This window comes from Panthera tigris, chromosome A3 (assembly GCF_018350195.1).
Source record: "Panthera tigris isolate Pti1 chromosome A3, P.tigris_Pti1_mat1.1, whole genome shotgun sequence".
Taxonomy (NCBI): domain Eukaryota; kingdom Metazoa; phylum Chordata; class Mammalia; order Carnivora; family Felidae; genus Panthera; species Panthera tigris.
In genome coordinates, this window is record NC_056662.1 from 23,052,400 (window position 1) to 23,076,462 (window position 24,063).

At 48.6% G+C, this 24,063-nt stretch overlaps 1 protein-coding gene across 12 annotated transcripts in view; it reads right to left on the bottom strand.

The window, feature by feature from the left end:
- Positions 1–24,063, bottom strand: part of EPB41L1 (erythrocyte membrane protein band 4.1 like 1) — a 152,530-nt gene that overhangs the window by 62,999 nt on the left and 65,468 nt on the right. For 8 of the 12 annotated variants that reach the window (XM_042980482.1, XM_042980484.1, XM_042980489.1 and 5 more), the window contains one exon: positions 8,809–8,917. The exons of 3 other annotated variants lie outside the window; for them this stretch is intronic. In XM_042980482.1, coding sequence (XP_042836416.1) covers positions 8,809–8,824 — 16 coding nt within the window. In that variant the 5' untranslated portion in view covers positions 8,825–8,917. Of the gene's footprint in view, positions 1–6,420; positions 6,505–8,808; positions 8,918–24,063 lie in introns of those variants that run through there. One more of the 12 variants, XM_042980488.1, reaches the window with a different exon arrangement.

Sequence of the window (24,063 nt, forward strand, 5' to 3'; positions counted from 1 at the left end):
TGTGCTCTGTCTCTCTCTGTCTCTCAAAAATGAATAAATGTAAAAAAAAAGTCTTTAAATGAGTTACAAAAGTGTTACGTACTTGTGAAAAATTTTGCGATGGATTTTATACCGACATAAAAAGATGTCAAAATGTAAATGAAAAAAATGCAAATTGTAAAACAATGATATAATTTATGGCCCCATTCTGGTTTGTATGCTTATGTAGGCATAGAAAATACCCTGGCAGGGGGCGCCTGGGTGGTTAAGTGTCTGACTCTTGATTTCGGCACAGGTCATGATCTTATGGTTGGTGGGATCAAGCCCCATGTTGGGTTCCACGCTGACAGCACAGAGCCTGATTCTCTCTCTCTCCCTTTCTCTCTCTGTCCTTCCCCTGCTTATGTGCACACTCTCTCTCTCTCTCAAACTAAATAAATAAACTTAAAAAAAAAAAATACCCTGGCAGGACCCACAACAAACATATTATTATCATTGGCTACTTCTGGAGAGGATTTTGGTTAGGGAGACAAGGGGAGAATACACATCCGAATTATTAAGATTTTCATATATGTCTTTTTAAATTAAAACTAAAGAAGAAATAAAGTATTTTTAATTTTTTTTTAACATTTATTCATTTTTGAGAGTAAGAGAGACAGAGTGCAAGCAGGGAAGGGGCAGAGAGAGAGGGAGACACAGAATCTGAAGCAGGCTCCAGGCTTTGAGTTGCCAGCACAGAGCCTGATACGGGGATCGAACTCATGGACAGTGAGATCATGACCTGAGCTGAAGTCGGATGCTTAACCAACTGAGTCACCCAGGCGCTCCAGAAATCAAGTCTTTTTTAAAAGAGTTGTTCTGGGGCGCCTGGGTGGCGCAGTCGGTTAAGCGTCCGACTTCAGCCAGGTCACGATCTCGCGGTCCGTGAGTTCGAGCCCCGCGTCAGGCTCTGGGCTGATGGCTCGGAGCCTGGAGCCTGTTTCCGATTCTGTGTCTCCCTCTCTCTCTGACCCTCCCCCGTTCATGCTCTGTCTCTCTCTGTCCCAAAAATAAATAAAAAACGTTGAAAAAAAAATTTAAAAAAATAAAAATAAAAAAAAAATAAAAGAGTTGTTCTACTGAGAGCAAACTGAGGGTTGATGGGGGGTGGGAGGGAGTGGAGGGTAGGTGATGGGCATTGAAAAGGGCATCTTTTGGGATGAGCACTGGGTGTTGTATGGAAACCAATTTGACAATAAATTTCATATATTAAATAAATAAATAAATAAATAAATGAATAAATAAATAAAGAGTTGTTCTGATCAGTCTTATTGACCTCCTATCGCATCTGCAGTAGCTCCCTTTCTGCCTGTTCTCTTCCAATGTTATCCATGGTCATATCTAATTTTACACCAATATAATCTGAGTGCTTATAAGTTAATGGTTTTTTTTTTCCATTGAACATTAATTGTATCAGATATATTTCCCCATTATTGTATCATTATCATCACAGTTCATATTCATGGGTACTTTACTATGTGCTGGTTACCAAGCTAAGAGTTTTACATGCCTTACATCACTTAATCTTGACAACTACCCTAAAAGCAGGTAGTTGGACTGTCTACATTACACATAGGGAAAGCGAAGCTTAAAAGATCAATTTGCCAAAGCGTGGCAGCTCATAAGGACAGAAAGTAGACTTAAGCCCTGGTCTGTGTGCATCCCAAGTTCTTGGCTGGGAACCCCTCCATCCTACTCCTCTGCACAGCTACTCAGTGGTTAGAATGTGGCAGGTAAGGATGAGGAGACCAGGTCCTGGGTCTTATAGCTTGGATGACCTTGGACAAGTCAATTCCCCTCTGCTTTGTTCTTTCAATCAATTCTTTCAACCAGACAAGCATTTGCAAACCACTGAGCTACAAGCTGAGGAGAGAGCAATGAATAAAACATGAGCCCTGCCCCTAAGGGGATGAGAACCCAACTTGCATCTCTTCAGGGCCCCAGAGGAATCTAACCCCTGTCCCACCTCTGTCACAGGGAACATGAAATGAATAAAGGATGCAAAGGAGCTTTGCAAGTACACAACTCCCTACGCTGCAAAAATAAGTATTTCTGTGGCTGTTCATGGCTGTATATTACTTTATCCACTGGATGTTCCAAAACGTTCTCAATCATCTTCCTATTGTTGGGCACTTAGTCCCAATTTGCTGCTATTATACAGGAAGCTCTGATGGGGATTCATCCAAAGGAAATTATTCAAAAGGGGGAAAAAAAAAACCCAGATGCACAAAGATGCCATGCAACCTTCAGAATGACTGAAGGGAGACAGTTCTTCATCCTAAACTCACAAGGCCTCAAACCGAATTAATGGCCCCTGTGGTCTTCCCCACCCCAACCAGCTAAGCCACCCACCACGTGGTAGACGTCCTCCCTCCCCCAGCCCTCCAAGTCCACAGGGCTGATGCTTCTCAGGCAAGGCTGCAGTCCACCCCCTCCTGTGGTTCTTACAGTCAACAAAGGGACCTTCCCAAACAGTTCTGTCATGCCTCAGTGCACGCATGCCCCATGCAGACCAAAGAGCCTCCAGGCTCCTGTCAAGTGGAAACACCTTAGCTTGATGTTCAAGAGGGACTGAAGGGAGAGAGAAGTAATGTTTAGTGAGTCCCTGGGATGTGCAAGCTAGGTCCTTTATATAACAGCAACCACACATGGGCTCTACACGATAGGTGTGTTTACCCATATTTTACAGATGAGGAAACTGAGGCTCAGGCCAGCTAAGTGATGTGCCCGAGGGTACATGGCTGGTACACAGTGGAGCTGTGACGAGAGCTCAGGTCTGGTGGATTCCAGAGCCTTGGCGAACACCCAAACCCGAGCTGACTTTGTCACCTCCCAGTGCCCCCAGCCCCCTGTGCCAGCTGCCCCATGCATAGCAGACCACCCACTCTTCATCAAAGGCGTCCCTACTTACTTCCCCTCTGACCTGAGGGTGCCCTTCCCTCACAGCTACTGAAATTCCACTTGACCTTTCATGCCCAGCACAAAAGCTCCTGATCACCAAAATAGGAATCCATGCTCAGCATATGGAACACACTGCCCTTTACCTTCCCTGTGTCCCGTCTGTGCCTCTCTGGCTAGACTGTGAGCTCCTCAGAGGCGACACGGGGCCTGCAGGAGGTACTCAGAGAATATTCTTCAAATTGAACAAAACTGAATATGACCTCTGAGAAGAAACTGCAGGCTGATGACATGCCATGAGGAACACGGCTCTGGTCCACACCACCTGGATTTAGATCAGGGATCCCCTATGAGCTAGCCATGGGACCCTGAGCAACTGTCTTTCCCCCGCCTGCAAGCCTCAGCTCCCTCAATCTGTGAAATGAGAAGAATCCTACCTCACAGGGGTTTGTGAAGATTATTTGAGTTGTACACGTAAGCCCTTAAAACAATGCCCGCATGTAATAGGTGCTCAATAAATGCCGGCTGTTACTATTCTTATCCACAAGCCTCCTACCCACAAAGGAAGCAGTGCCAGCCTTCTCCCACCTTACTCATCCACCCAGATGCACGTCCTCTCCCTATAGGGCCTCTTCGTCACAGTCCCAGCTGATCCCCCTGCATTCTCATCCTGTGTTTTCAGGTCTTTAGGGTCCTATCGAATGAGGTGGGGGTGGGGGTGGGGGTGGATGAGTGTGGGGGCTAACTAGACTTCCCTGACAGCCAGTGGGGGCAGCGAGCAGCCCCACTTCTAGGGGATCCTGGCCAGGAAGCAAAAGGCCAAGGTGAGCCCTCTCTCAGGGCTCCTAGCTAGTGCCTCTCTGCCTCTACCTCTACCCCTCTGGAGCACTTGGGCCACAGAACCACCTTTGCCTCACCCAACACAGACCTCTCTACCTGGACTGGCCCTGGCAAATCAGTCGTCTGGCTCTGCTAGACACCAACCTGGTACTCCCAGACACTGCCCCAGGTATAATGTCATGGTAAGAGAGAGGGGCTCTGGACACACACAGTCCCACACTTTCCAGCTGTGTAGCCTCAGGCAGGTGACACAACCTCTCTGAGCCTCAGTTTCTCATTTGTAAAAAGTGGATAATACCTGACAGGATTGCTGTGAGATATGCAAAGCACTGGCACACAGTAGGTGCTCAATAAATCCCATCACCCTGGGGTGCCTGGGTGGCTCAGTCAGTTAAGTGTCCGACTTCAGCTCAGGTCATGATCTCATGGTTCGTGGGTTTCGAGCTCCGCATCGGGCTCTGTGCTGACAGTGCAGAGCCTGCTTGAGATTCTCTCTTCCTCTCTCTCTCTCACACACACACAAAATAAATAAATAAATTTTAAAAATAAAAATAAAAATAAAAATAAATGCCGTCACCCCGATTGTATAATCGCTGTTACTACTACAGATAGAGATTATTATCACCTTTTAATAAATGGGGACACAGAAGCCCAGAGAGGCCCACAGAGAAATCCATGTTGGAGCTAACACAGAGGTATTTCCCACCTCAGCCAGTCCAGTCAGGAGACCCATCTACTGCCTCTGGAGGCTCAGGCCCAGAACATCCCTGGGCATCCAACATCCTCTTGTCTCCATTTATAACCAGGAAGGTCAAGGGCTACCAGCTGCCCGTTGCCTCAGCCCTGACCCATTATCTGTGAGGCAGCCTGACCTTTCCTCTTCACCTTCTGGGGACACTGGCTGGGAGGCCAATGCAAGACCCCTCCTAAGGGGTAGCCTCAGGCTCCAGGTTATAATGTCCAGCCCCTGCCAGAGCCCTGTGTATGGAACAGCCATGGCAAAAGGAAAGCAGATTGGGCTGCAAGAACCTCAAACCAAGAGCTAGAAGACCTGGATACGTTAGTGCTATCCCTCCCACTCAGCTGCTACATGACCTTGGACAAGTCATTCTTCGTCTCTAGGCCTCATTCAAGCTTTCAGTATTTACTAAGTGAGGACTACATGGACAAGCATCATTCTCATGCAGGTTCTATGAAAGCTCCATGAAGCTCACAGAGCTGAGCCCAGAGAACTGCTGTGTGGCCCAGGAAGGGTTTTAATAGGAACAACACCCCCTGCACTGATTTCCAGGACCGCCTTGAGGTGCCCCCCAAGGGACCACGTTCTGTACACCACAAAGGCTGTACATTGGGTTGCCGGGCAGGCATGACCTCAGGCTGGCCAGCAGAAGCCAGCTTCATCGCTGCACGGAGCTGGCAGCGCCTCCCTGGGCCACGGTGGCTCAGAGAGGAGGCTGGCACAGGCTGCCTCTGCCGCAGGCTCCATCTGGAGGAATGGGTGGGCAGGCGGGCACATAGCCGCCTCTATTCTCCTCACCCTTGCCCAGGTCAGGCAGCACTGTCTTCCAGGAGCTTCTGGGGGCATGGTTCCTGTCCCCAACTCTCAACCTGGCCCCTGATTCTGGAAAACTCCTAACGCTGGGAGGTGGGGGAGAATTGGAGCCGCCAGACCCCACACAGCCCCAGAGAGGCCCTAAATCCAGCCCTCTTACACTCCCACCTTTGCAGTGGAGATGATATGCAGATCCAGAAGTGAAGGCGGGAACACGTGGTAGTGCCTCTCCCCCACCAATGCCATCTCAGAGCTGGGGGGAGGGAGCAAGGACCAAGGCCCACAGCTGACAAGGAGACCAGTATCTTCAGAACTCCTTCCTAGTCCTTGTCCAGCCCCTCAAGGTCCCCAAGGACCATCCTGGGGCCATAGCTCTGCCAAGCAGTGGCCTCAGCACCTGGTAAGTACCCTGGCGGCTGTAGTCACTCATCCTCCTCCCCCCACCCCCACCTCATACCTGTCCCCAAGACCCTGGTTTCTTAGGCCCTTGGACATTCCTAAGCACAAAGGTGCAAGACACAACTGGGACCCACAAGTCCTCTCCCTCTAATTGGTGGGGGCAGACTCTGGCCAGAACAATACCAAGCCAGAACCACAGAGGTCCAGGACTAAGATCCATCTGCCCAGTTTTGGGAGACTTGGAGGGGAGATGGGGTGGGAAGTGAGCCCAGAGTGGAGAAAGGTCTATAACCAGAAGGTGAGGAAGAGGGCAGCAGCTGCCCAGTACCTCAGCCTCCAACCAAGAGACTGGCCTGCAGCATCTGAGGCTGGGACGCAGAGACCCAGTAGCCCCGGGGCCTCCACAGAAGCGGCAAGAATGGTCTCCGAGAACAGAGTGGCCCAGCTAGGGGGCCTAGCACCCACCAGCCCTGCATCCCAACAGTAACCACCAACCCACAGCCTGCCCACCTCTCTCTTCAGGCCTTGGGGAGGCTGCAGACCCGGAGGTAAGGAGGAACAGCAAGAACCTCCCCCACACTGGCCAGGGGGCCAACAGCCTGCAAACTCAGTTCCTCCCGGTCTCGCCCCCAGTCCTCCCTAGGGCTGCAGGCTGGGCCTACATGCACTGAGTCCCCAGCCTGCCGTGCCACCTGATCCCCCCTCATGCCTACCTGAGCCCAGGGGTCCCCATCTCGAGCAGGCTGGGCGGGGGGCGCCCCGTCGGCTCCTGCGGGGCCGGCAGGCCGCGGGGCGGGGCGGGCGCGCGGGGCCACGGCGGGCTCTGCGGAGCAGCCTGTTCCGCGACACCCCCGCCCGCTGATGGATGCCGACTGCAGCGGCGGCGGCGGCGGCGGCGGCTCGGCGTGCGCCGGGGGCTGGGCACTGTGCCCACAGCCCCGGGCCTGGCGCCCGACGCGCGGCCAGCCCCCGCCCCCGCCCGGCCTCCGCGCCCAGTCCAGGGGCGGCCGCCGCGCGCGCCTGCCTGCTCCCTCCGGCGGCCCTGCCCCTGCCTCCGCCTCCTCTCTGCCAGCCTCCTTCTCCTTCTCCCTTCTGTCTCTCTCTCAGGCTCCCAGGCCACCTCCTCTCTGGCGCTGCCACCGGCAGTTCCCAGACCACTGCGGGACCGCGGTGGAGCCACGGAGCCAACTCTTGCGTCCCCGCCCCCCCCTCCCCCCACCAGCCTGGGCCCTCCTCTCTGGGCCAACCCCTCTTGGGAGCCTAGCGGGGACAGAGGGAGGGGGAGGGGAGAAGGAGGGAGGATCCCTGACTCAGAAGGGGTGACTCAGCCTCAGTGGGCCTCCCAGCCCACCAAGCAGAGCCGGATACCCTCATCTCCCCAGCAGCACAACCTCCGTGGGACACAGGGCTCCTCCCCCATCCGGGAGGAGGTATGTGCAGTCTCCTGGGATCCTGTGTGTCTCTGAGTGTGTGTATGTGTGCATTTGTCCATATGTGGTTTGGTGGCAGTGACCCTAAGTATAACTGGGGGCTGGGCCCGTGTAAAAATGTGGGGTTTTTTTTCTGGATTTGTGTGAGGCTCCAGGAAAGTGGTGAGGGTGGCCAAGGGGTCTGTGGCACTGAGATAACTCAAAACCAAGTGAAACCCTGTTCCTCCTCTCCAGCAGCACTAACTCAAAAAGCTGGTCCCAACTACCACACCGCCCAACTCCTTTGGTCCATAGGCCAGGACCTCAAATGGCAGAGGGAAGTCACTCTGCCACTGTCTTGACCAGTAGTTTTGGGCAAGTTGTTCTCCCACTCTGGGCCCCAGTTTGCAAACAATCAAAGAAAGTTGGAAGTACTCATCTCTAGGGTCCCATCTCATGGGGGAAGCCCCAGGGAAGACGGTGGGTGATTCCCAACATGATCTCCAAAGACTTCTGCCCATGGTCCACATTTGCAGCCCACATGACCCCTACTCCCTAACCGCCCCCCAGGCATACATATCTATTTTTCCTTCTTCAAATAATTCCTGAGTGCCTAGTGTGTGCCAGCCAGTATTCTAGTCACCCCAGACTCCATCACACTGGAAACTACAGAGGCCCAAAGCTGGGAGACAGCCCAGACATGCAGCCAAGCCATCTGTCCCCCTAAGCTGCAGTTCCCTCAGTGTCAGCTTCACCAGTGGATTGTGTCCTCCAGTGTCAACTCACCAGCATCAGCCTCTACTTGCACACTCAGGGACAAGCAACTTCCTCCTTCCACTTCTCCCACCAGAAGTGGCTGCTCCATCATGGTGACCTTCCACCCTAGGTCCTAATCACCCCTAGGGCCTCCACAGAATGAAGCCATGCCTTCTGCCCAGCACCTTTCAGAGAACTCAAGATAGCAATTGTGTCCCTTTTTTTCTACCCCCACACCAAGTCTTTTCTTCTCCAACTTAAACATGACAAACTCCTGGGGCGCCTAGGTGGCTCAGTCGGTTAAGTGTCCGACTTCAGCTCAGGTCATGATCTCGGAGTTCATGAGTTCGAGCCCCACATCAGGCTCTGTGCTGACAGCTCAGAGCCTGGAGCCTGCTTCAGATTCTCTGTCTCCCTCTCACTCTGCCCCCTCCCCCGCTCACACTCAGTCTCTGTCTCTCAAAAATAAATGTTAAAAAAAAAACACCAAAAACAAACTTTAAACATGACAAACTCCTTCACTAGATATTCCCAAGACACAGCTTCCTGTCCCTTCGCTCTCCCTGCTGCCCACTAGGCTTAGGAGTGGGCAGAGAGCAGACAGAAGGAAGCCAGTTCCTCCCAGTCCTAGAGAACGTGCCCCTGCTCTAGACAGGCGCCGGGAAGATGGACAAATCAGGCCAGGGCCAATTCACAGAAGGACCGGAGCCCCACTGAGCAGACTTCCTTTCAGATGTCCTCTTTTGCCTTTGGACTTTTCATTCCCCCAGCTTCCCAAATTCCTCCCAGGAACTCCCCTGGGCTTCAGGGGCATGGCCTTGGGCAAGTTACTTTGCCACTGGGGATGCTTTGTTTCAGTTCAGTTCACTATGCATTTATTCAAATGAATGAGTGAGAGGATCAGTAAAACTTAGGAATTACACCAGATGAACTTACTGTTTTTTAGGCACATCTGCTAAAGATCCTTGGCTCCTGCAGGCTAGTACTTTCGTTCTGGATTGACTCTGAGCCTCTTCTGTTCACTGACCTTCCCAACCCTGGGCCCCTGTGGGCAGGACAGAGCACAGAGCCTCCTAGTTCACTCTCCTTCTCGGGACCCCCCTCCTCCCCTCCCTTCCTCCCCACCCCCTCCCCCCTGGGTCAGAGCCACTTTCCCACCCTCCTCAGCTAGATGGGAGCTTCTCACTTTCCCAGAAGAATCCAAGCTACATTCCAAAGGCCAAGACAGGCCATTCCCAGACATCATTCTGGATTTATACCCAAAAGGCCCAATTCCTTCCAGGTCAGTGGGACCACACAGAAAGGTGCGCATCTTCATTATTATCATTATTTCTACTTCTATTATTATTGTTGACTGACATTTCTATTAGGACATTCCAGTTTGCAAAGTACTTTTGTGTACAATCTTCACAACATCTTGTGAGATAATATCATCCGCATTTTATAAATAGGCAGGCTGAGGTCCAGAGTGGTGAGCGACCTGTCCAAGGTTATAGTTGCTCAGTCATACTAGCTCTCTAGACCACTTTTCACTTTACCCATAATAGCATTTTCCAGAGAAATCTGGCCGGGGGGTGGGCTGGGGGCATTCTGAAGAACACATGGCCCTTTACAGGCATCAGTTGAAATTAATACTTCAGTTACTTTGCTGCCTTCATTCCCTAGGCAGGGAAACTGAGGCACAGGAACAGGACCCAACATGACTACATCTCATGAAAGCACCCATAGAGAAATGCTAGGAGCCTAAGTGGATAAAGAGGAATCCACTCAGTGAAGAGGGTCTTTTCAGTTCCCATAGCTCTGAATTCTGCTTCCAGCCCTGATTCTACCACTATCTACCACTTGGGGAGATTATTTGACCTCTCTGAGCTTGTTTTCTCATCTGTAAAATGGGAGGAATTATTCCTGTCCTATCTCTGTTACTGGGTTGCTGTGACGGGAGATCAGCAAATGCTGGCAGAAGAGAAAGAAGGACCACTCAACCCCTCTCTGGTCTGCCTAGAAGGCAGAAGAAATTCTTTTCTCTTAAATTTTAACTCAGGGGAACTTGATGTAAAAGTGCCAGGATACAGGAAATCCAGGAGAAGGATAGAAGTGACTGGCTCCATTGGCTGAGAAGGCAAAGCACATGGGTCAGCCACAGACCCCCAAGGCCACTGGTGGGGCAGAGAAGAAACAAAACCCTTCAAGCAGGGCCCCTCCCACTCCCTCTTTTATCTTCAGTGGCCTCTGCCAAGGTCACCCCAGGCAGTCCATGGTCTTGTGATTCCCAGCCACCAGGGGCCCCTTGGTTCCTGGGTGGGCAGGGTGGGTGGTGAGGACTCCTCGCCCAAGGATTTAATCTTTCATTCAGCAAGCAGTGCTGTTCATAATGAGCCGGGCCTTGGGCTCAGGGCAGGCTAGAGGAATTGGGTAGGCTCTGTCCTTGGCTTTACAGTCAGTCCAGTGGCAGAGAATGGCACATAAGCCCGTACATCAGAGGGTACTGTAAGATGAATCACGACCATTTTCTGAGCACTTACTCTGTCCCTGACACCAGACATACATTCATTTATTTAATGCTCCCAATAATTCTCCAACATCAAAACTATTAACTCCTTTCACAGCTAAAGTGAGGCCCAAAGGGGTTAATGACTTTCCAAAGCTCACCCAGCTAATAAATGGCAGAGCCACGTCTGTCTGATGCCAAACCCTGAGTGTCACTCCTTATGCCCTTTCCCCGCCTCTACAACTGTGTTGGCCACTATGGTAGCCACTAGCCACATGTGGCTCTTGAGTACTTGAAATGTGACTGATACCAGATTGAGATGTGTTGTAAAGTACATACTGGACATCGAAAATTTAATTTAAAAAGAGTGTAATATATCTCATAATTTCTGTATTGAAGTGATGATATCTTAGATGTATTGAGTTAATGAAATATATTATTTGAATATTTCATTGGTTTCTTTTTGCTTTTTTTTTTCCATGTGGCCAGTAGGAAATTGTAAATCCCATGTGGCTCACATTACATTTCCTTTAGTCAGCAAGGGTATAGATAATCTGAAGTCCTAACCCAGCCTGTGGGGCTCAGAAAAGGCTTCCTGGAGAAGGGGATGCCTAAACTGAGAGAGGTTAAGGGCAAGGTCCTGGCTAGGAGGGTATTCCAGGGCAAGAATGCTGCAGGGCATCTGGCTTTGGTCCCAGAGAGCTGGAGGGCCTGGGTAGGCTGAGCTGCAGCCCCAGGCAGTTGAGAGCTAGGCTGGTCTTGGTCTCAGGAGGAAGCTACCAGAGCCAAACTTCCCAGAGCAGCGTGACCCACAGGCCTGGGACAATCTCCCTGAGAAGGCTGTTCTCACTGGTCCTTAGAACTCTCTGGAAGGCACTGAGGGGTGGCTGCATCTGGGTGTAGAGAACAGGCAGCGTGGACAGGCAGCAGCACTCACCTGGCAGGGACTTCTCCCTCCCAGATGCCCCTTCAGTCTCCTCCAGGAAGTCTCCAGAAGCACTGCAGTCCCTAGGGATCCCCTCCCCTGGAACCTCCCAGCCCAGACCGTGGGAGCCTCACACTCCCACATTAGGACATACTCTAGCGTGGAACGATGACCAAGCTGCTTCGGGGGGGGGGGGGGGGGGAGGGGGGGTCACACAGTACAAAGCATTTTTCTATACCTAGTGTGGTGTTGCTGAAGAGTGTGAGGGCAATAGCTACCTTTGGGGAGGGGGCCGGAGGCAGGGATGGGGGAGGTTCATTAATTTGTACAGGAGCTGTGTGGCCCTGAGCAAGGCCTTAATCTCCCTGAGCCTTAGTTCCCACCTCTGTAGAATGGGGATAATACTGGTACCACCTCTTAGAGCTCCTAGGAAGACATGAGAGAATACCCACAAAGGGCTGAGCGTGCCCTGCGGTACCCTCAGTCTCTCCAAAGCCTCCAAAGGTTGCCTCCCCTCCAGGAAGTTCACCCTGCCTGCTTCCTCCACCTGTGCTCTACCCAGCCTGCTCCTCCTCTGGTCTGCTAGACCCCACATCTCTTGTCTCCACTTCTGAATTCAGAGCTCAGTTGCCATGAGGCTTTCTGGCTTCTCCAACAAGACTGCAGTTTGGCAAAGGTGGGAGTCTTACCTCCCCCTTTCCCCCTCTGCCTTCTCCTCCTTTTTCCCCTCCTCTCCCTCTTCTGAACCCACAGCCAGGCCTCTGCACAGGTCTGGGCATCCTAGGGGCCCTCATAGCCCACTCAAGTGGCTTGGACATTTGGCTGCCACCATTGGCCCAAAACAATGCAGGTCTGGACAAATGTGCACATGCTAGTCTCCACCGAGCAAATCTCTAGGAGCTGTCCTGCTCTGCTTCCTCAATGGAGGAAACTTCGGTGGTCCCCCATTCTCTGATAAAGCAAGTCAAACACCTCAGTCTGACTCTCCAGACTGTTCACAGCCTGATCTCACCTGGCTCTTCAGCCTCATCCTCGGGAGCTGTCAAAATGAATGGTCCCAGGTTCCCAGGGCATGGCAGCCAGCCCTGCCTCTGCTTCTGCACACGTTCTTTCCTCCACCGGGGAGACCCTTCCTCCTTTTCCCATGGTCATTCATCCAGGCATCCTCCAGGAAGTCCTTCCTGGTTGCCTCCTCTTGGCAACAACCCCTTCCAGCTGGAAGGAACTTCTGGGCTGCTCCCTCCCACACTCTGCCTCCAGCCCTGGGTCTCATAAAGTGAAGGGTCTTAATGCCTGTCTGCAGGGGTCCCTGCAACTGCCATTGAACCTGGTGGCAGGGTCACTTTCAACCTTCATCCCATGAGGGCCCAGCTCTTAATATGTGTATGCTGTGTGTCCTTTGGGCCATCCTCACTCCCAGAGCCAGAGGCTAGGAGTAAGAATTCACCAGGATGCCAGGACAGACACTCTTGAAGCTGAGTTCTGCTGACCCCAATGCCACCTCAGCTCCATTAATGGAGCCCCAGACTCCAACCACCTCTGGGAAATCAGCCTTTGACCAGGAGTCTGAAAGCCACACTCCAGGGGCCTAAACATGAAAGATCTGGCTATGGTCCCACTGGATATAGATATCTGTCCACCCAGCCTCCCATCAGGTGCCTGAGGTGTCAGCTGAGGTTTGCATCATCAGAGCATCACAGATTCCTCACAGTCAGAAGAGACCTTGGAGAGTATCGTACAGAGGCTGGGAACAGAGAGAGGCAAAGGGAGGAAAGTGAAAATGTGTCTGCGGTCCCATGTGCCAGAAGATGCTGCAGTGACACCATCAATCAACATCATCATCATGGAGAGCAGCTGAGTCCCCACTACTTACTGGCACTGTGCCTAGCAATTTGGGTACATTTTCAGTTTTTAATCTCTTACTGCCCTGTAAGGCAGAGGTTATATATGCTCCTTGATTTTACAGGGGGAGGAAACTGAAGCTCAGAGCAATGAAGTCACTGAACCAAGGTCACACTGCTAGTGCGAAGGGGGCGGGGGGCAGGATTCAATCCCAGGCATGCCTGACTCCAAAGCCTGTGTTTTTCCATCACTAATCCTGCATACATTTGGTTTATCACAAATTCACTGTGGAGATGCTGGCCATATTTTAGTTCTTGTCTAGACTATAGTTACACAAGTATGTGTAAACTTACAATCGGTGTACTTTTCTGCATTTATATTATAACTTCAATAAAGTTTTACTCTTAAAAAAGGTTTTTGTCCTGGGGCGCCTGGGCAGGGGGTCCGACTTCGGCTCAGGTCATGATCTCACGGTCCATGGGTTTGAGCCCCACATTGGGCTTTGTGCTGACAGCTCAGAGCCTGGAGCCCTGCTTCAGATTCTGTATCTCCCTCTCTCTCTGCCTCTTCCCTGCTTGCGCTCTGTCTCTCTGTCTCACTCTCTCTCAAAAATAGATAAACATTTTAAAAAATTAAAATAAAATAAAATAAAATAAAAAATAAAAATAAAAAAAGGTTTTTGTCCGGGCACCTGGGTAGCTCAGTCGGTTAAGTGTTGGACTCATGGTTTCAGCTTGCTTAGGTCATGATCTCACAGTTAGTGAGTTTGAGCCCCACGTCAGGCCCTGACAGTGCAGAGCCTACCTGGGGTTCTCTCCCTCTCTTTCTGCCCCTCCCTTGCTTGTGCTCTCCCTCTCAAAATAAATAAATAAACTAAAAAAAAAAAAGGTTTTTGTCACAGAGATGAATATATGCTAGAGATTTTCAGGATGTAGAATACTCTTAGTACTAGATTCTGAAGCTAGAAAGATTCTCTCTCTCTCTCTCTCTCTTCTTAATTTTCAACCATCTTTTGATTTCAACTGGGACTCTTCTGAAGATCTCTAAACCACCACACCAGGCCAAGCAGAATTTCACCTGCCACCCATTGCTCAGACCACAATGGACATTTTCTTGTGCTCATATTCCTGGCCCAGGTGCCACCCAGCCACCATTGTACTTCGAGAAGCTGGTTGGCACTGCTCTGTAGTCTTTGCCATCTTCTCCTCATCCACCCATATGCAGGGATCAGACAACTACACCAGTCACACTGCATCACTGGTTAATCCCCAGCTTCATAAGGCAGCCAGGCAATGATGTTTGGATGTTCCCATCTCCTTGTACCAGTCCAGGCTAGGCAGAGAAGCCTTCTGTGTGTATAAACACAGCCTTCTGCTTAGGTGGCTCCTGCCGGACTCCCCTCGCCAACTCGGCCCTCTGTGGCTTTTATCTTCCTGCCCAAAATAACCATTGGCTTCAATGGTTCTCTGGGCATGAATCAGATTCTCGTGAGAGCCTATGAGCAGCTGGAGGACAGGAAGGGCACGTTATCCATCTCTGTTTCCCCAGTGCACCAGGACAAAGGTTTGTGGGATTTAGTGAGCTCCTCTCTGTGCCTAGAGGTATCTGAGCTAGGCAATGAGAGCTCACTAGCAAACAGGCATGCTCTCGGAAAACTCATGGTTTCAAAAGAGACAGAAAACACCTACACCAGCCAAATGCAATAGAAGGTAAAAAGTACTAAGGGCTGTAGGAAAAGGATGAAGTGTTTGGAGTTAAGAGGAGAAAGAGATTGGGGGATGGGCAGTGTCAAAGGTTTCGAGGCAGGGGCACCTGAGTGGCTCAGTTGGTTAAATGTCCAACTCTTTTTTTTTTTAAGATTTTTTTTTTTTAGCATTTATTCATTTTTTGAGAGGCAGAGAGAGACAGTATGAGTGGGGAAAGGACAGAGAGAGAGGGAGACACAGAATCCGAAGCAGGCTCCAGGCTCTGAGCTGTCAGCACAGAGCCTGACGTGGGGCTAGAACTCATGAACAGTGAGATCATGACCTAAGCCGAAGTCGGACGTTTAACCAACTCAGCCACCCAGAAGCCCCTTAAGTGTCCACCTCTTGATTTCAGCTCAGGTCAGGTCATGATCTCAAGGTTTATAAGTCTGAGTCCCATGTTGGGATCTGCGCTAATAGTGCGGAGCCTGCTTGGGATTCTCTCTCTCCTCTCTCTCTCTCTCTCTGCCCCTCCCATGCTCGTTCTCTCTCTGTGTCTCTGTCTCTGTCTCTCTCTCTCTCTCTCTCTCAAAAATACATAAATAAATAAACATTTTTTAAAAAAGGTTTCAAGGCAAAGGTAGCATTTGGGCTGAGCATTAAAAGCAGGGCATAAGGGCAGTCTAAACAGAGAAGATAGCATAAAACAAGGCATGGGGCTGGGGAGTACAGGATAGACCCAAGAAACGGGCCTCGAATGGCCCTGAGCTGGGGATGTTGAAGGCTGAGGCTGGGGCTGGAAAGGCATGTGGTACCAGTGAAAGCCTTGAATGACATACTAAGTGGGTTCCTGCACTGTCCAGCAACTAGCTACATGTGACTATTTAAATTTAAATTAATTAAAATGGAAAAAATATAAAATTCATAGCCACATGTGGTTAGTGGTTACCATATTGGACAGTGCAGATGTAGACCATTTCCACCCCTGTAGATAGTTCTACTGGATGGTGATGGTACACATGGCAGAGAAGAATCCAGAAGACTTTGAGTGGAGGCATGACATGATCAGAGCTGGGCTTTAGGGAGATAAATTTGTCCTAGGTGAGGAGTAGGTGACTGGAGAGTAGGAGAGGCCTGGGTCTGGTGGTGGGCTAAGGGGCAAGATCAATGACCACTTCCCTTCCCTCTATGCACCTCTTCCTCTCAGTAGTCAGGAAAGCAGAGAGCAGTGGTCCTCAAAGCATGGTCTCTGGAATAGCATCATCATCTGAGAATTCCTTAGTGTGCAAATCCTCAGGCCCCACCCCTGAGTCAGAAACTTGGGGGTCTCAGAGCAGCAACCTGCATTTTGACCATCCCTTTATGGTTCTGATGTACACTCAGGTGTCAGATCTGCCAGAAAAGAGGCTAGGGGCCCATGCTGGTTCCAAAGTGACTCTACACTCTGGAGTCAGAAGATGTGACTCCATGTCCTATCTTGGACATTTACTAGCTGTGCTTAATCTCTCTGGCCTCAGTTTACTTATAGTAACCCTATGCGGTTTTTACAAAGATCAAAGAAGTTAATACATGCACATTTCTTAGAAGCGTGATTGGCACATAGTAAGTGGTCAATGAATGTTAATTATCATTTTTAATCCTCATGTGCCACTTCATCTAAACTCCTATAGCACAAAGTTGAATTCTTCCCATATACAATGGAACAGCATCTGTTTCCTACCATGAGCTATGACCTCCTGCCTGTCTGTCATGTAATATTACTCGGCCCACTCCCCCATAGCACCAGTTACTTTTCTCCAGGCCAAAAGTGTCAATTCCTCTCTCAGAAGGCAAAAGCCCTGCCTGTGTCAAGGCATAAGAGGAAGATTTAACGTCTTGAGCCAAGATGCCGTAGAAGGGAGCAAGTCAGAAGATGCCCCGTGAGTCTTCCCCTCCTCCAAGACTACCTGGAGTAGGAATGTCTGGAGGTGAGCGCCCAGCTGCCCACTGCCACTGAAAGCTTCAAGCCTGTTCAGTTGATCCAGTGCAGTGCAGCCAAAAGGGCATGGGAAACAGTACCTGGGGTTCTGCCTACTGCAGGTAGCTGAATCCTAACTCAGGGAACCAGCCAGGTGTAGATGATGTCAACAAACCTGGATTCTGATCTTGGCAGTGAATCTCAGGCAGCCATTTTCCTCTCTAGATTCAATTTCTTCACCTATAATGGGGGGGGGGGGGGGGCGCGGGTGGTGGTCAGCCTATCATGGTTCTTAACCTTTTATGGGTCATGGTTTTCTTTGAAAATGCAATGAATATTGTAGAGCTTCTCCCCAGAAAAATGCACATGGATACACATCTAAACACACACACATTATGCACATGAACATGCAAGCACACACATCACACACACACACACACACACACACACCACACACAATTATTACTTCAGGCATCAAGGGACCTCATGAAGCCCATGCATTGATTACCCCCTGTATTCATGGATACTTGATTAAGAAATGTTGGCTAGATGGTCTCTAATCATCCATGATAAGAAGTCAGCTGTATTTGCATCTAATTTAAAGGAATCTTATGTTAAAAAACTTCACCAAAATGATGAAATTTGAAATGGGATCTCATAGGATTCAATTGTTGATGGGCTAAATGCTATGCATCCCTCCCAGAGCCTGCCTCCCCCCCACCCCGTCATATTGCCTCCAGTCTCCTTCCCCTTCCTGCTCCCCCCATTCAGCAGGGAATGAGCACACAGTCCTGAGAGACAACCCCTGCCCCCACCGCTGTCTCTGCCACTTCCCAAAGAGTAGACAGATTGTCCTTAGCCTGGAGAAGGTAGACAAGGAGGAGCCTCGTCTGCCTCTCGTTCCCCCACCACAAACTCGCAGCTCAGATGCCAACCACTAAAGAGGCTCCCAGATGCCACCCCCACCCCCAACACACACACACACACACACACACACACACACACACACACACACGCATGCATGTACCCTCCCTCACATAGCCACAGCCAAGTGGCTGCACCTCCAGACACTCGTTGGTGCGGTCACTCCACTCAGAACAGGCAAGAGTTATTTTTAGAGGCCAAGTGACAGGATGGGTGAGAGCAGTTCCACTCTGTCAGAGCTACTGCTGCCACCACCGCCTCTGACGAATCACTACCCACTATGTGAATGTAACACGGCTGTCAGCATGGCCAGAGAGGCTGCGCCACCTTCTAGATGAATGTCTTGGATTGGTGACCACACTGATCACACCAGGCTGAGCCCAGGATCACACCAGGGGTAAGACTGCCCAGCCTGAGCCAGTGCAGCTGAGCCAGACCAATAACCCAGACCAGCACAGCCTCCCCTGACCAACATAGCCTGCACCAGACAGCCTGCACCAGGCCAAGAGGCCATGAAGGTGCCTCTCTCTGTAAAAGTCCCTTCAGAGTGCCAACTGATACCTCTCCCCTTCCTCAGTCCATCTGAGTGAGCCTCCCACCTCCCACACCACTGCAGTCGGGGTATTAAGGCAATGAGCACCCAGTAAATCAGACAGACTTGAACAGTATCAATGCAGCTGTCGACCGGTTTCTAGAGGACACTTTGGGAAAGTGCATGATAAGCCTGAAAAGTGTACATAACATTTTTAAAAATGCACATAACTTTAAGCCAGAAATTCCCCTTCTACAAATTTATCTTGTGGGAACAATGGATATACACGAAAATGTAGCTATAAAAACATTTTATATATATATGTACATATATTTTTATGTATGTTTTATGTATGTTTTTATGTATATTTATATTTATGTATATTTTTTGGTTTTGGCTTTTGGTTTTATGTATATTTTTTATGTATGTTTTATGTACACAAGAGTCTTGTCTTGTATACCAGAGTAATGAAGGAATTCTAATTAATAGAAATGCCCAAAGGGGCACCTGGGTGGCTCAGTTGTTTAAGCATACAACTTCAGCTCAGGTCATGATCTTGCAGTTCATGAGTTCAAGCCCCACATCAGGCTCTGTGCTGACAGCTCAGAGTCTGGAGACTGCTTCAGATTCTGTGTTTTCCTCTCTCTCTGCCCCTCCCCTGCTCACACTCTGTCTGTCTCTTTCTCTCAAAAATAAACATTAAAAAATTAAAAAAAAAGAAATGTCCAAAAAGAGTGGCTACCTTATATAAACAGTGATACATACTTATCCTGAAATACCATGCAGTTGTTAAAACACAAGGTCATGGATCTACATGATTGTATGTAATAACATTCAAAATATTCATAACATAATACAAAATTTTAACAAGCAGGTACAAAATAGTGTGTAATATATGATCCAATTTCTATAAAATGTGTGTGCATAGAAAAAAAACTGGAAGGAAACATACAAAGAATAATGTTCCCAGATGTTGTTTTATGACAGTGGAATTATTTCTTTTGTGCTTATTTGGGTTTTGTTTTACTTCCTTGCTTATTTTCTGGTGTTTGTGCGTGTGTGTGTGTGTGTGTGTGTGTGTGTGTGTGTGAGAGAGAGAGAGAGAGAGAGAGAGAGAGAGAGAGAGAGAGAGAGAGAGAGGGAGAGAACATATATTATTTATATAAGAAATGTAATGAGAAAGGCCCGTTACCCTCACCTGACTCACAGGTTCTGGCCTGAACCATTTACAGCCCTTTCTGGAATCTCGCTAGAGCCCCCACCGCTTTAGCCACCACTCATATGGGTTCCCTCTGGCTTTGAATTTCCATGCCCTCCCCATTTGGCCCCTGGAGTGTCACTAATTGAGGGCCCCATCCAGCCATCCCCCACGGTGTCCTGACATAGGCCTCCACAAGTGAAAGTCTCCTCCTCCAGGAACCCCTGTCCATGAATATCATCCAGACAGACAGAGCGCATCTCATTTTACAATAGGGAAATAAGTATTACAATAAAGATAAGAGTGGTAGTGAATCTGTTAGTGGGAACATACACTGCTGCAGCCACTGTGGAAAACAGCATAGAGATTTCTTCAAAAAGTTAAAAATGGAAATACCATATGATGCAGTAATTCCACTGCAGGGTATTTACCCACTGAAAATGAAAACACTAATTCAAAAATATACATGCATCCCTACATTTATTTCAGCATGATTTACAAAAGCCAAGATATGGAAGCAACCTAAGTGTCCATCAACAGATGAACCAAAAAAGATGTGGCATGTATGGAATATTACACAGCCATAAAAAGGGATGAAATTGTGCTGTTTGTAACGATATGGATGGATCTAGAGGGCATCATGCTAAGTGAAATAAGTCAGACTGAGAAAGACAAATATCATATGATTTCACTCAAATGTGGAATCTAAAAAAAAAAATGAATAAACAAACAAAAAGGAGAATCACACCTATAAACACGAGAACAAACTGACAGTCACCAGGGGGAGGGAGATGTGCAAAATGTGTGAAGGCCAGTGGGAGATATAGATTTCCAGTTATGGAATGAATTAAGTCATAGGAATAAAAGGCACAGCATAGGGGATACAGTCAATGATACTGTAATAGCCTATGGTGACAGATGCTAGTTCCACTTGTGGTGAGCATAGCATAAGGTATAGAGAAGTTGAATGACTATGTTGTATACCTGAAACTAATGTAACATTGTGTGTCGACTATACTTGAATTAAAAAAAAAATTTAAAGGGGCGCCTGGGTGGCTCAGTCGGTTGAGCGTCCGACTTCAGCTCAGGTCACGATCTCGCGGTCTGTGAGTTCGAGCCTCGCGTCGGGCTCTGGGCTGATGGCTCAGAGCCTGGAGCCTGCTTCCAATTCTGTGTCTCCCTCTCTCTCTGCCCCTCCCCCGTTCATGCTCTGTCTCTCTCTGTCTCAAAAATAAATAAATGTTAAAAAAAAAAATTTAAAGAGTGGTAGTGAACGTTCACTATATTTTGTTTTCCTTTTTACAGAGCACTTTATTATACACATTTCACTTAGCCCCCACGATGGCTTACAAGGTGGGTGTTACTACACCCATTACACAGATGAGGAAACTGAGGCCCAGCAAGTATAGCAGCACAACACTTACCAAAGGTCACATGGTGAGTTAGGATTCAGACACAGGTCTGGCTTCCACATAGAAGGAGTAAAATGGAAGAATTAAACAGGATATCCTGAGTCTGAATTCTAAGGAGCCATATTCTACAGAGCCCTTCCTTCCAGCCGAGCCCATAGTTGCTGCACCACCATCCCCTGCCCAGGACCCCACAAAAGCCTATATAGAGCCACATGTCCTGCATCTCCACACCAGACCTTCGCTCCCTCCCAGCTCTGGCAGTGGGTCCTTGCTGCCTCCTCAGGTCTCCTAGCAACAAGACATCCTGTCACGCACTCTCTCCACCTCTGGGCTCTCAGCTCAGGCCCGTTTCATTGAGGATGGTGGCAGCTGGCAGGCTCCTCTCACAGGGGTTTTGGCACCCCCTGTGTGGCTGATGGAATCAGGCTGCATGGTGCCCACTCTAGGCCTGCTCCGGCTCCACATTTGGGGCACTGGCTTTGGCTGCACTGTCCTTTTCTAAAGCTTCTATCTGCTGACTGAGACAAAAAAAAAAAAAAAGAAGAAGAAGAAGAAGAAGCTGCATCCTAGGCCTTGAATTCTAGTCAATTCCAATTTACTTTAGTACTTTTGAAGTGTGTACATGGAATCTTCCCACCAGAATATAAAAAATAGCAATCAAAAAAGTACCAGCAACAAAACAGCTATTTTATCTTCATCCAGTGATCAAAACCACCCCTGAGAAGCAGGACCTAGTATCCCCATTTTACAGATGGGGAAACTGAGATGTAACTTGCCTAAAGACACCTAGCTAAGGAATGGCAGCATAAGGATTTGCACAAGTGTGTCTGACACCAAAATGTATACCCTGACCCCTGCACCACACTGCATCTCTTAGGAATAAATCACCTGGTCCGACCCCTTTACCCCTTTACCATGGAGAAGAGGAATCTGAGACCCAGAGAGGGAAAAGGATTTGTAATCAGCCAGAACATCTATTTATTTACTGAGCAACTACTATGTATGATGCACTGAGCTAGTGCTGTGAATGACGAAAAGTTTCAGCTTCCACGTTCGTGGATAGTTGGGTTATGACTGTAATTGTCAAAACTGAGCAGTGGGTTCGTGGAGGTTCATTATACTATTCTCCAAACTTTTCTGCATGTTTGAAATTTTCCATAAAAAAAAAAGTTAAAGAAAAAAGGATAACAGAAAGATGGCTCATGAGCATGCAAATTCTAAGTCTGGCTTGAACTTAGAAAACCAGTAAAACCACCCAAACTTAGAAATATTTTGCTCTGACAGTTTTGAAGGTCAGGAAAATCAAGCATACTGGAACCCACTTAGAAGCCTCTCTGTCTCCATCTTTCTATACAATTGTCTGCCTCTGTGTTGTTGCTAGGAAACTGGTGAGCCAGGAGAATCCCAGTCTGGCTGGCTGTGCCCTCTCCCCTCCCACACTGTCCCTCAGGTAGGGGCGGAGTACAATGCCCCTGCCCCCAGACCTGACCCTATCCACTGGGCAGTTCTCCGTGGGTCCACAAGCCACGTGATGCAGACTGAGACCCTGTCCGCCACTGGGAGAGAGGCAAGTATAAGTCCAGAGAACTATGATTAGAAAGCAAATTACACGTCTCTCTCTGCAGGTCCCCAACTCACAAAAACTTCCTAGCAGTCGGAGGGCTTTTATTCAGTCAGGTTGCCCAAAGTCTCCGGAGAGGGCGAACACATCCAAGGCGGGAGACTGACAGTGTGATTATGAATGAGAGGAGCTACATAACAGAAGCAGAAAATGTGGCAGGTAGAGAGAGAGAGGCCACTGGGAGGCAGTACAGCATAATGGTCAAGGACTCTGGCAGCAGGTCGGCACCTAATCGGCGTCTCCAAGGCTTCAGAGCTGGGAGACTTCGAGTACAAGACTTCACCTCTCTGAGCCTTCATTTTTCTCAGTTGCAAATGGGGGATCATTCTACCTATGATACAGACTAGACATAGGGATTAAATGAGGCAATATAGGTCAAGTGTTTAACCCAGTTCCTGGTACACAATAAATAGTGGCTTAAAAAAGTGCTAACCACATGATCCAGCAATTCCAAGGATACACAAAAGACTTGAAAGCACGTTCTTGAAGAGATATTTGTACATCTGTGTTCATAACAGCATTATTCAAAACCACCAAGAAGTAGAAGCAACACAAGAATCCAACAACAGATGAAGGGGTAAACAAAATGTGTTATATACATACAATGAAATATTTTTCAGACTTAAAAAGTAAGGAAATTCTGACACATGCTAGAACCCGGGCAGACCTTGGAGACATTATGCTAAGTGAAATAAGCCAGACACAAAAAGACAAATACTGTTTGATTCCATTTGTATGAAGTATATACAGTAGTCAAATTCACAGAGACAGAAAGCAAAGTGGTGGTTGCCAGGTGCTAGGGGGAGAGAGGAATGGAGAGTTATTGTTTAGCGGGTACGGAGTTTCAGTTTTGCAAGAAAGAAGTTCTGGAGATGGATGTGGTGATGATTACACAGCAGTGTGAATGTACTCAACACTGCTGAACTGTACTCTTAAAAATGGTTAAGATAATAAATTTATGCTATGTGTATTTTACCACAATAAAAAAAAAGTTAATAAAAAAGAAATTACCAGGCAGAAAACAAAAAACTGAGTAAAAGACTAAGAGACAAAGCTAAGGAAATAGGAAGAACTGGAAAAGTATGCAGAAATGGGGTGATCCAAAGAGGAGAAACAGGGATGCCTGGGTGGCTCAGTGGATTAAGCATCTAACTCTTGATTTCAGCTCAGGTCATGATCTCACGCTTCATGGGATCAAGCCCCATGTCAGGGTCTGCACTGACAGCATGGAACCTGCTTGGGATTCATTCATTTATTCATATTCTCTCTCTCTCTCTCTCTCTCTCTCTCTCTCAAAATAAATAAACATTTTTATTTTTATCTTTTAAAGTTTAATTTTATTTATTTTGAAAGAGAGAGAGCAAGTGGGAGAGGGGCAGAGAGAGAGGGAGAGAGCAAATCCCAAGTAGGCTCCGCACTGTCGACACAGAGCCCTTGTAGGGCTTGAACTCACGAACCGCGAGACCATGACCTTTGCGGAAATCAAGAGTTGGACACCAGCCAACTAAGCCACTCGGGTGCCCCTGTATAAAAATATTTTTAAAAAGAAGAAGAGAAACACACTTCACATGCACACCCTTTCAAAGCCATGGAACACAAATGGAGGA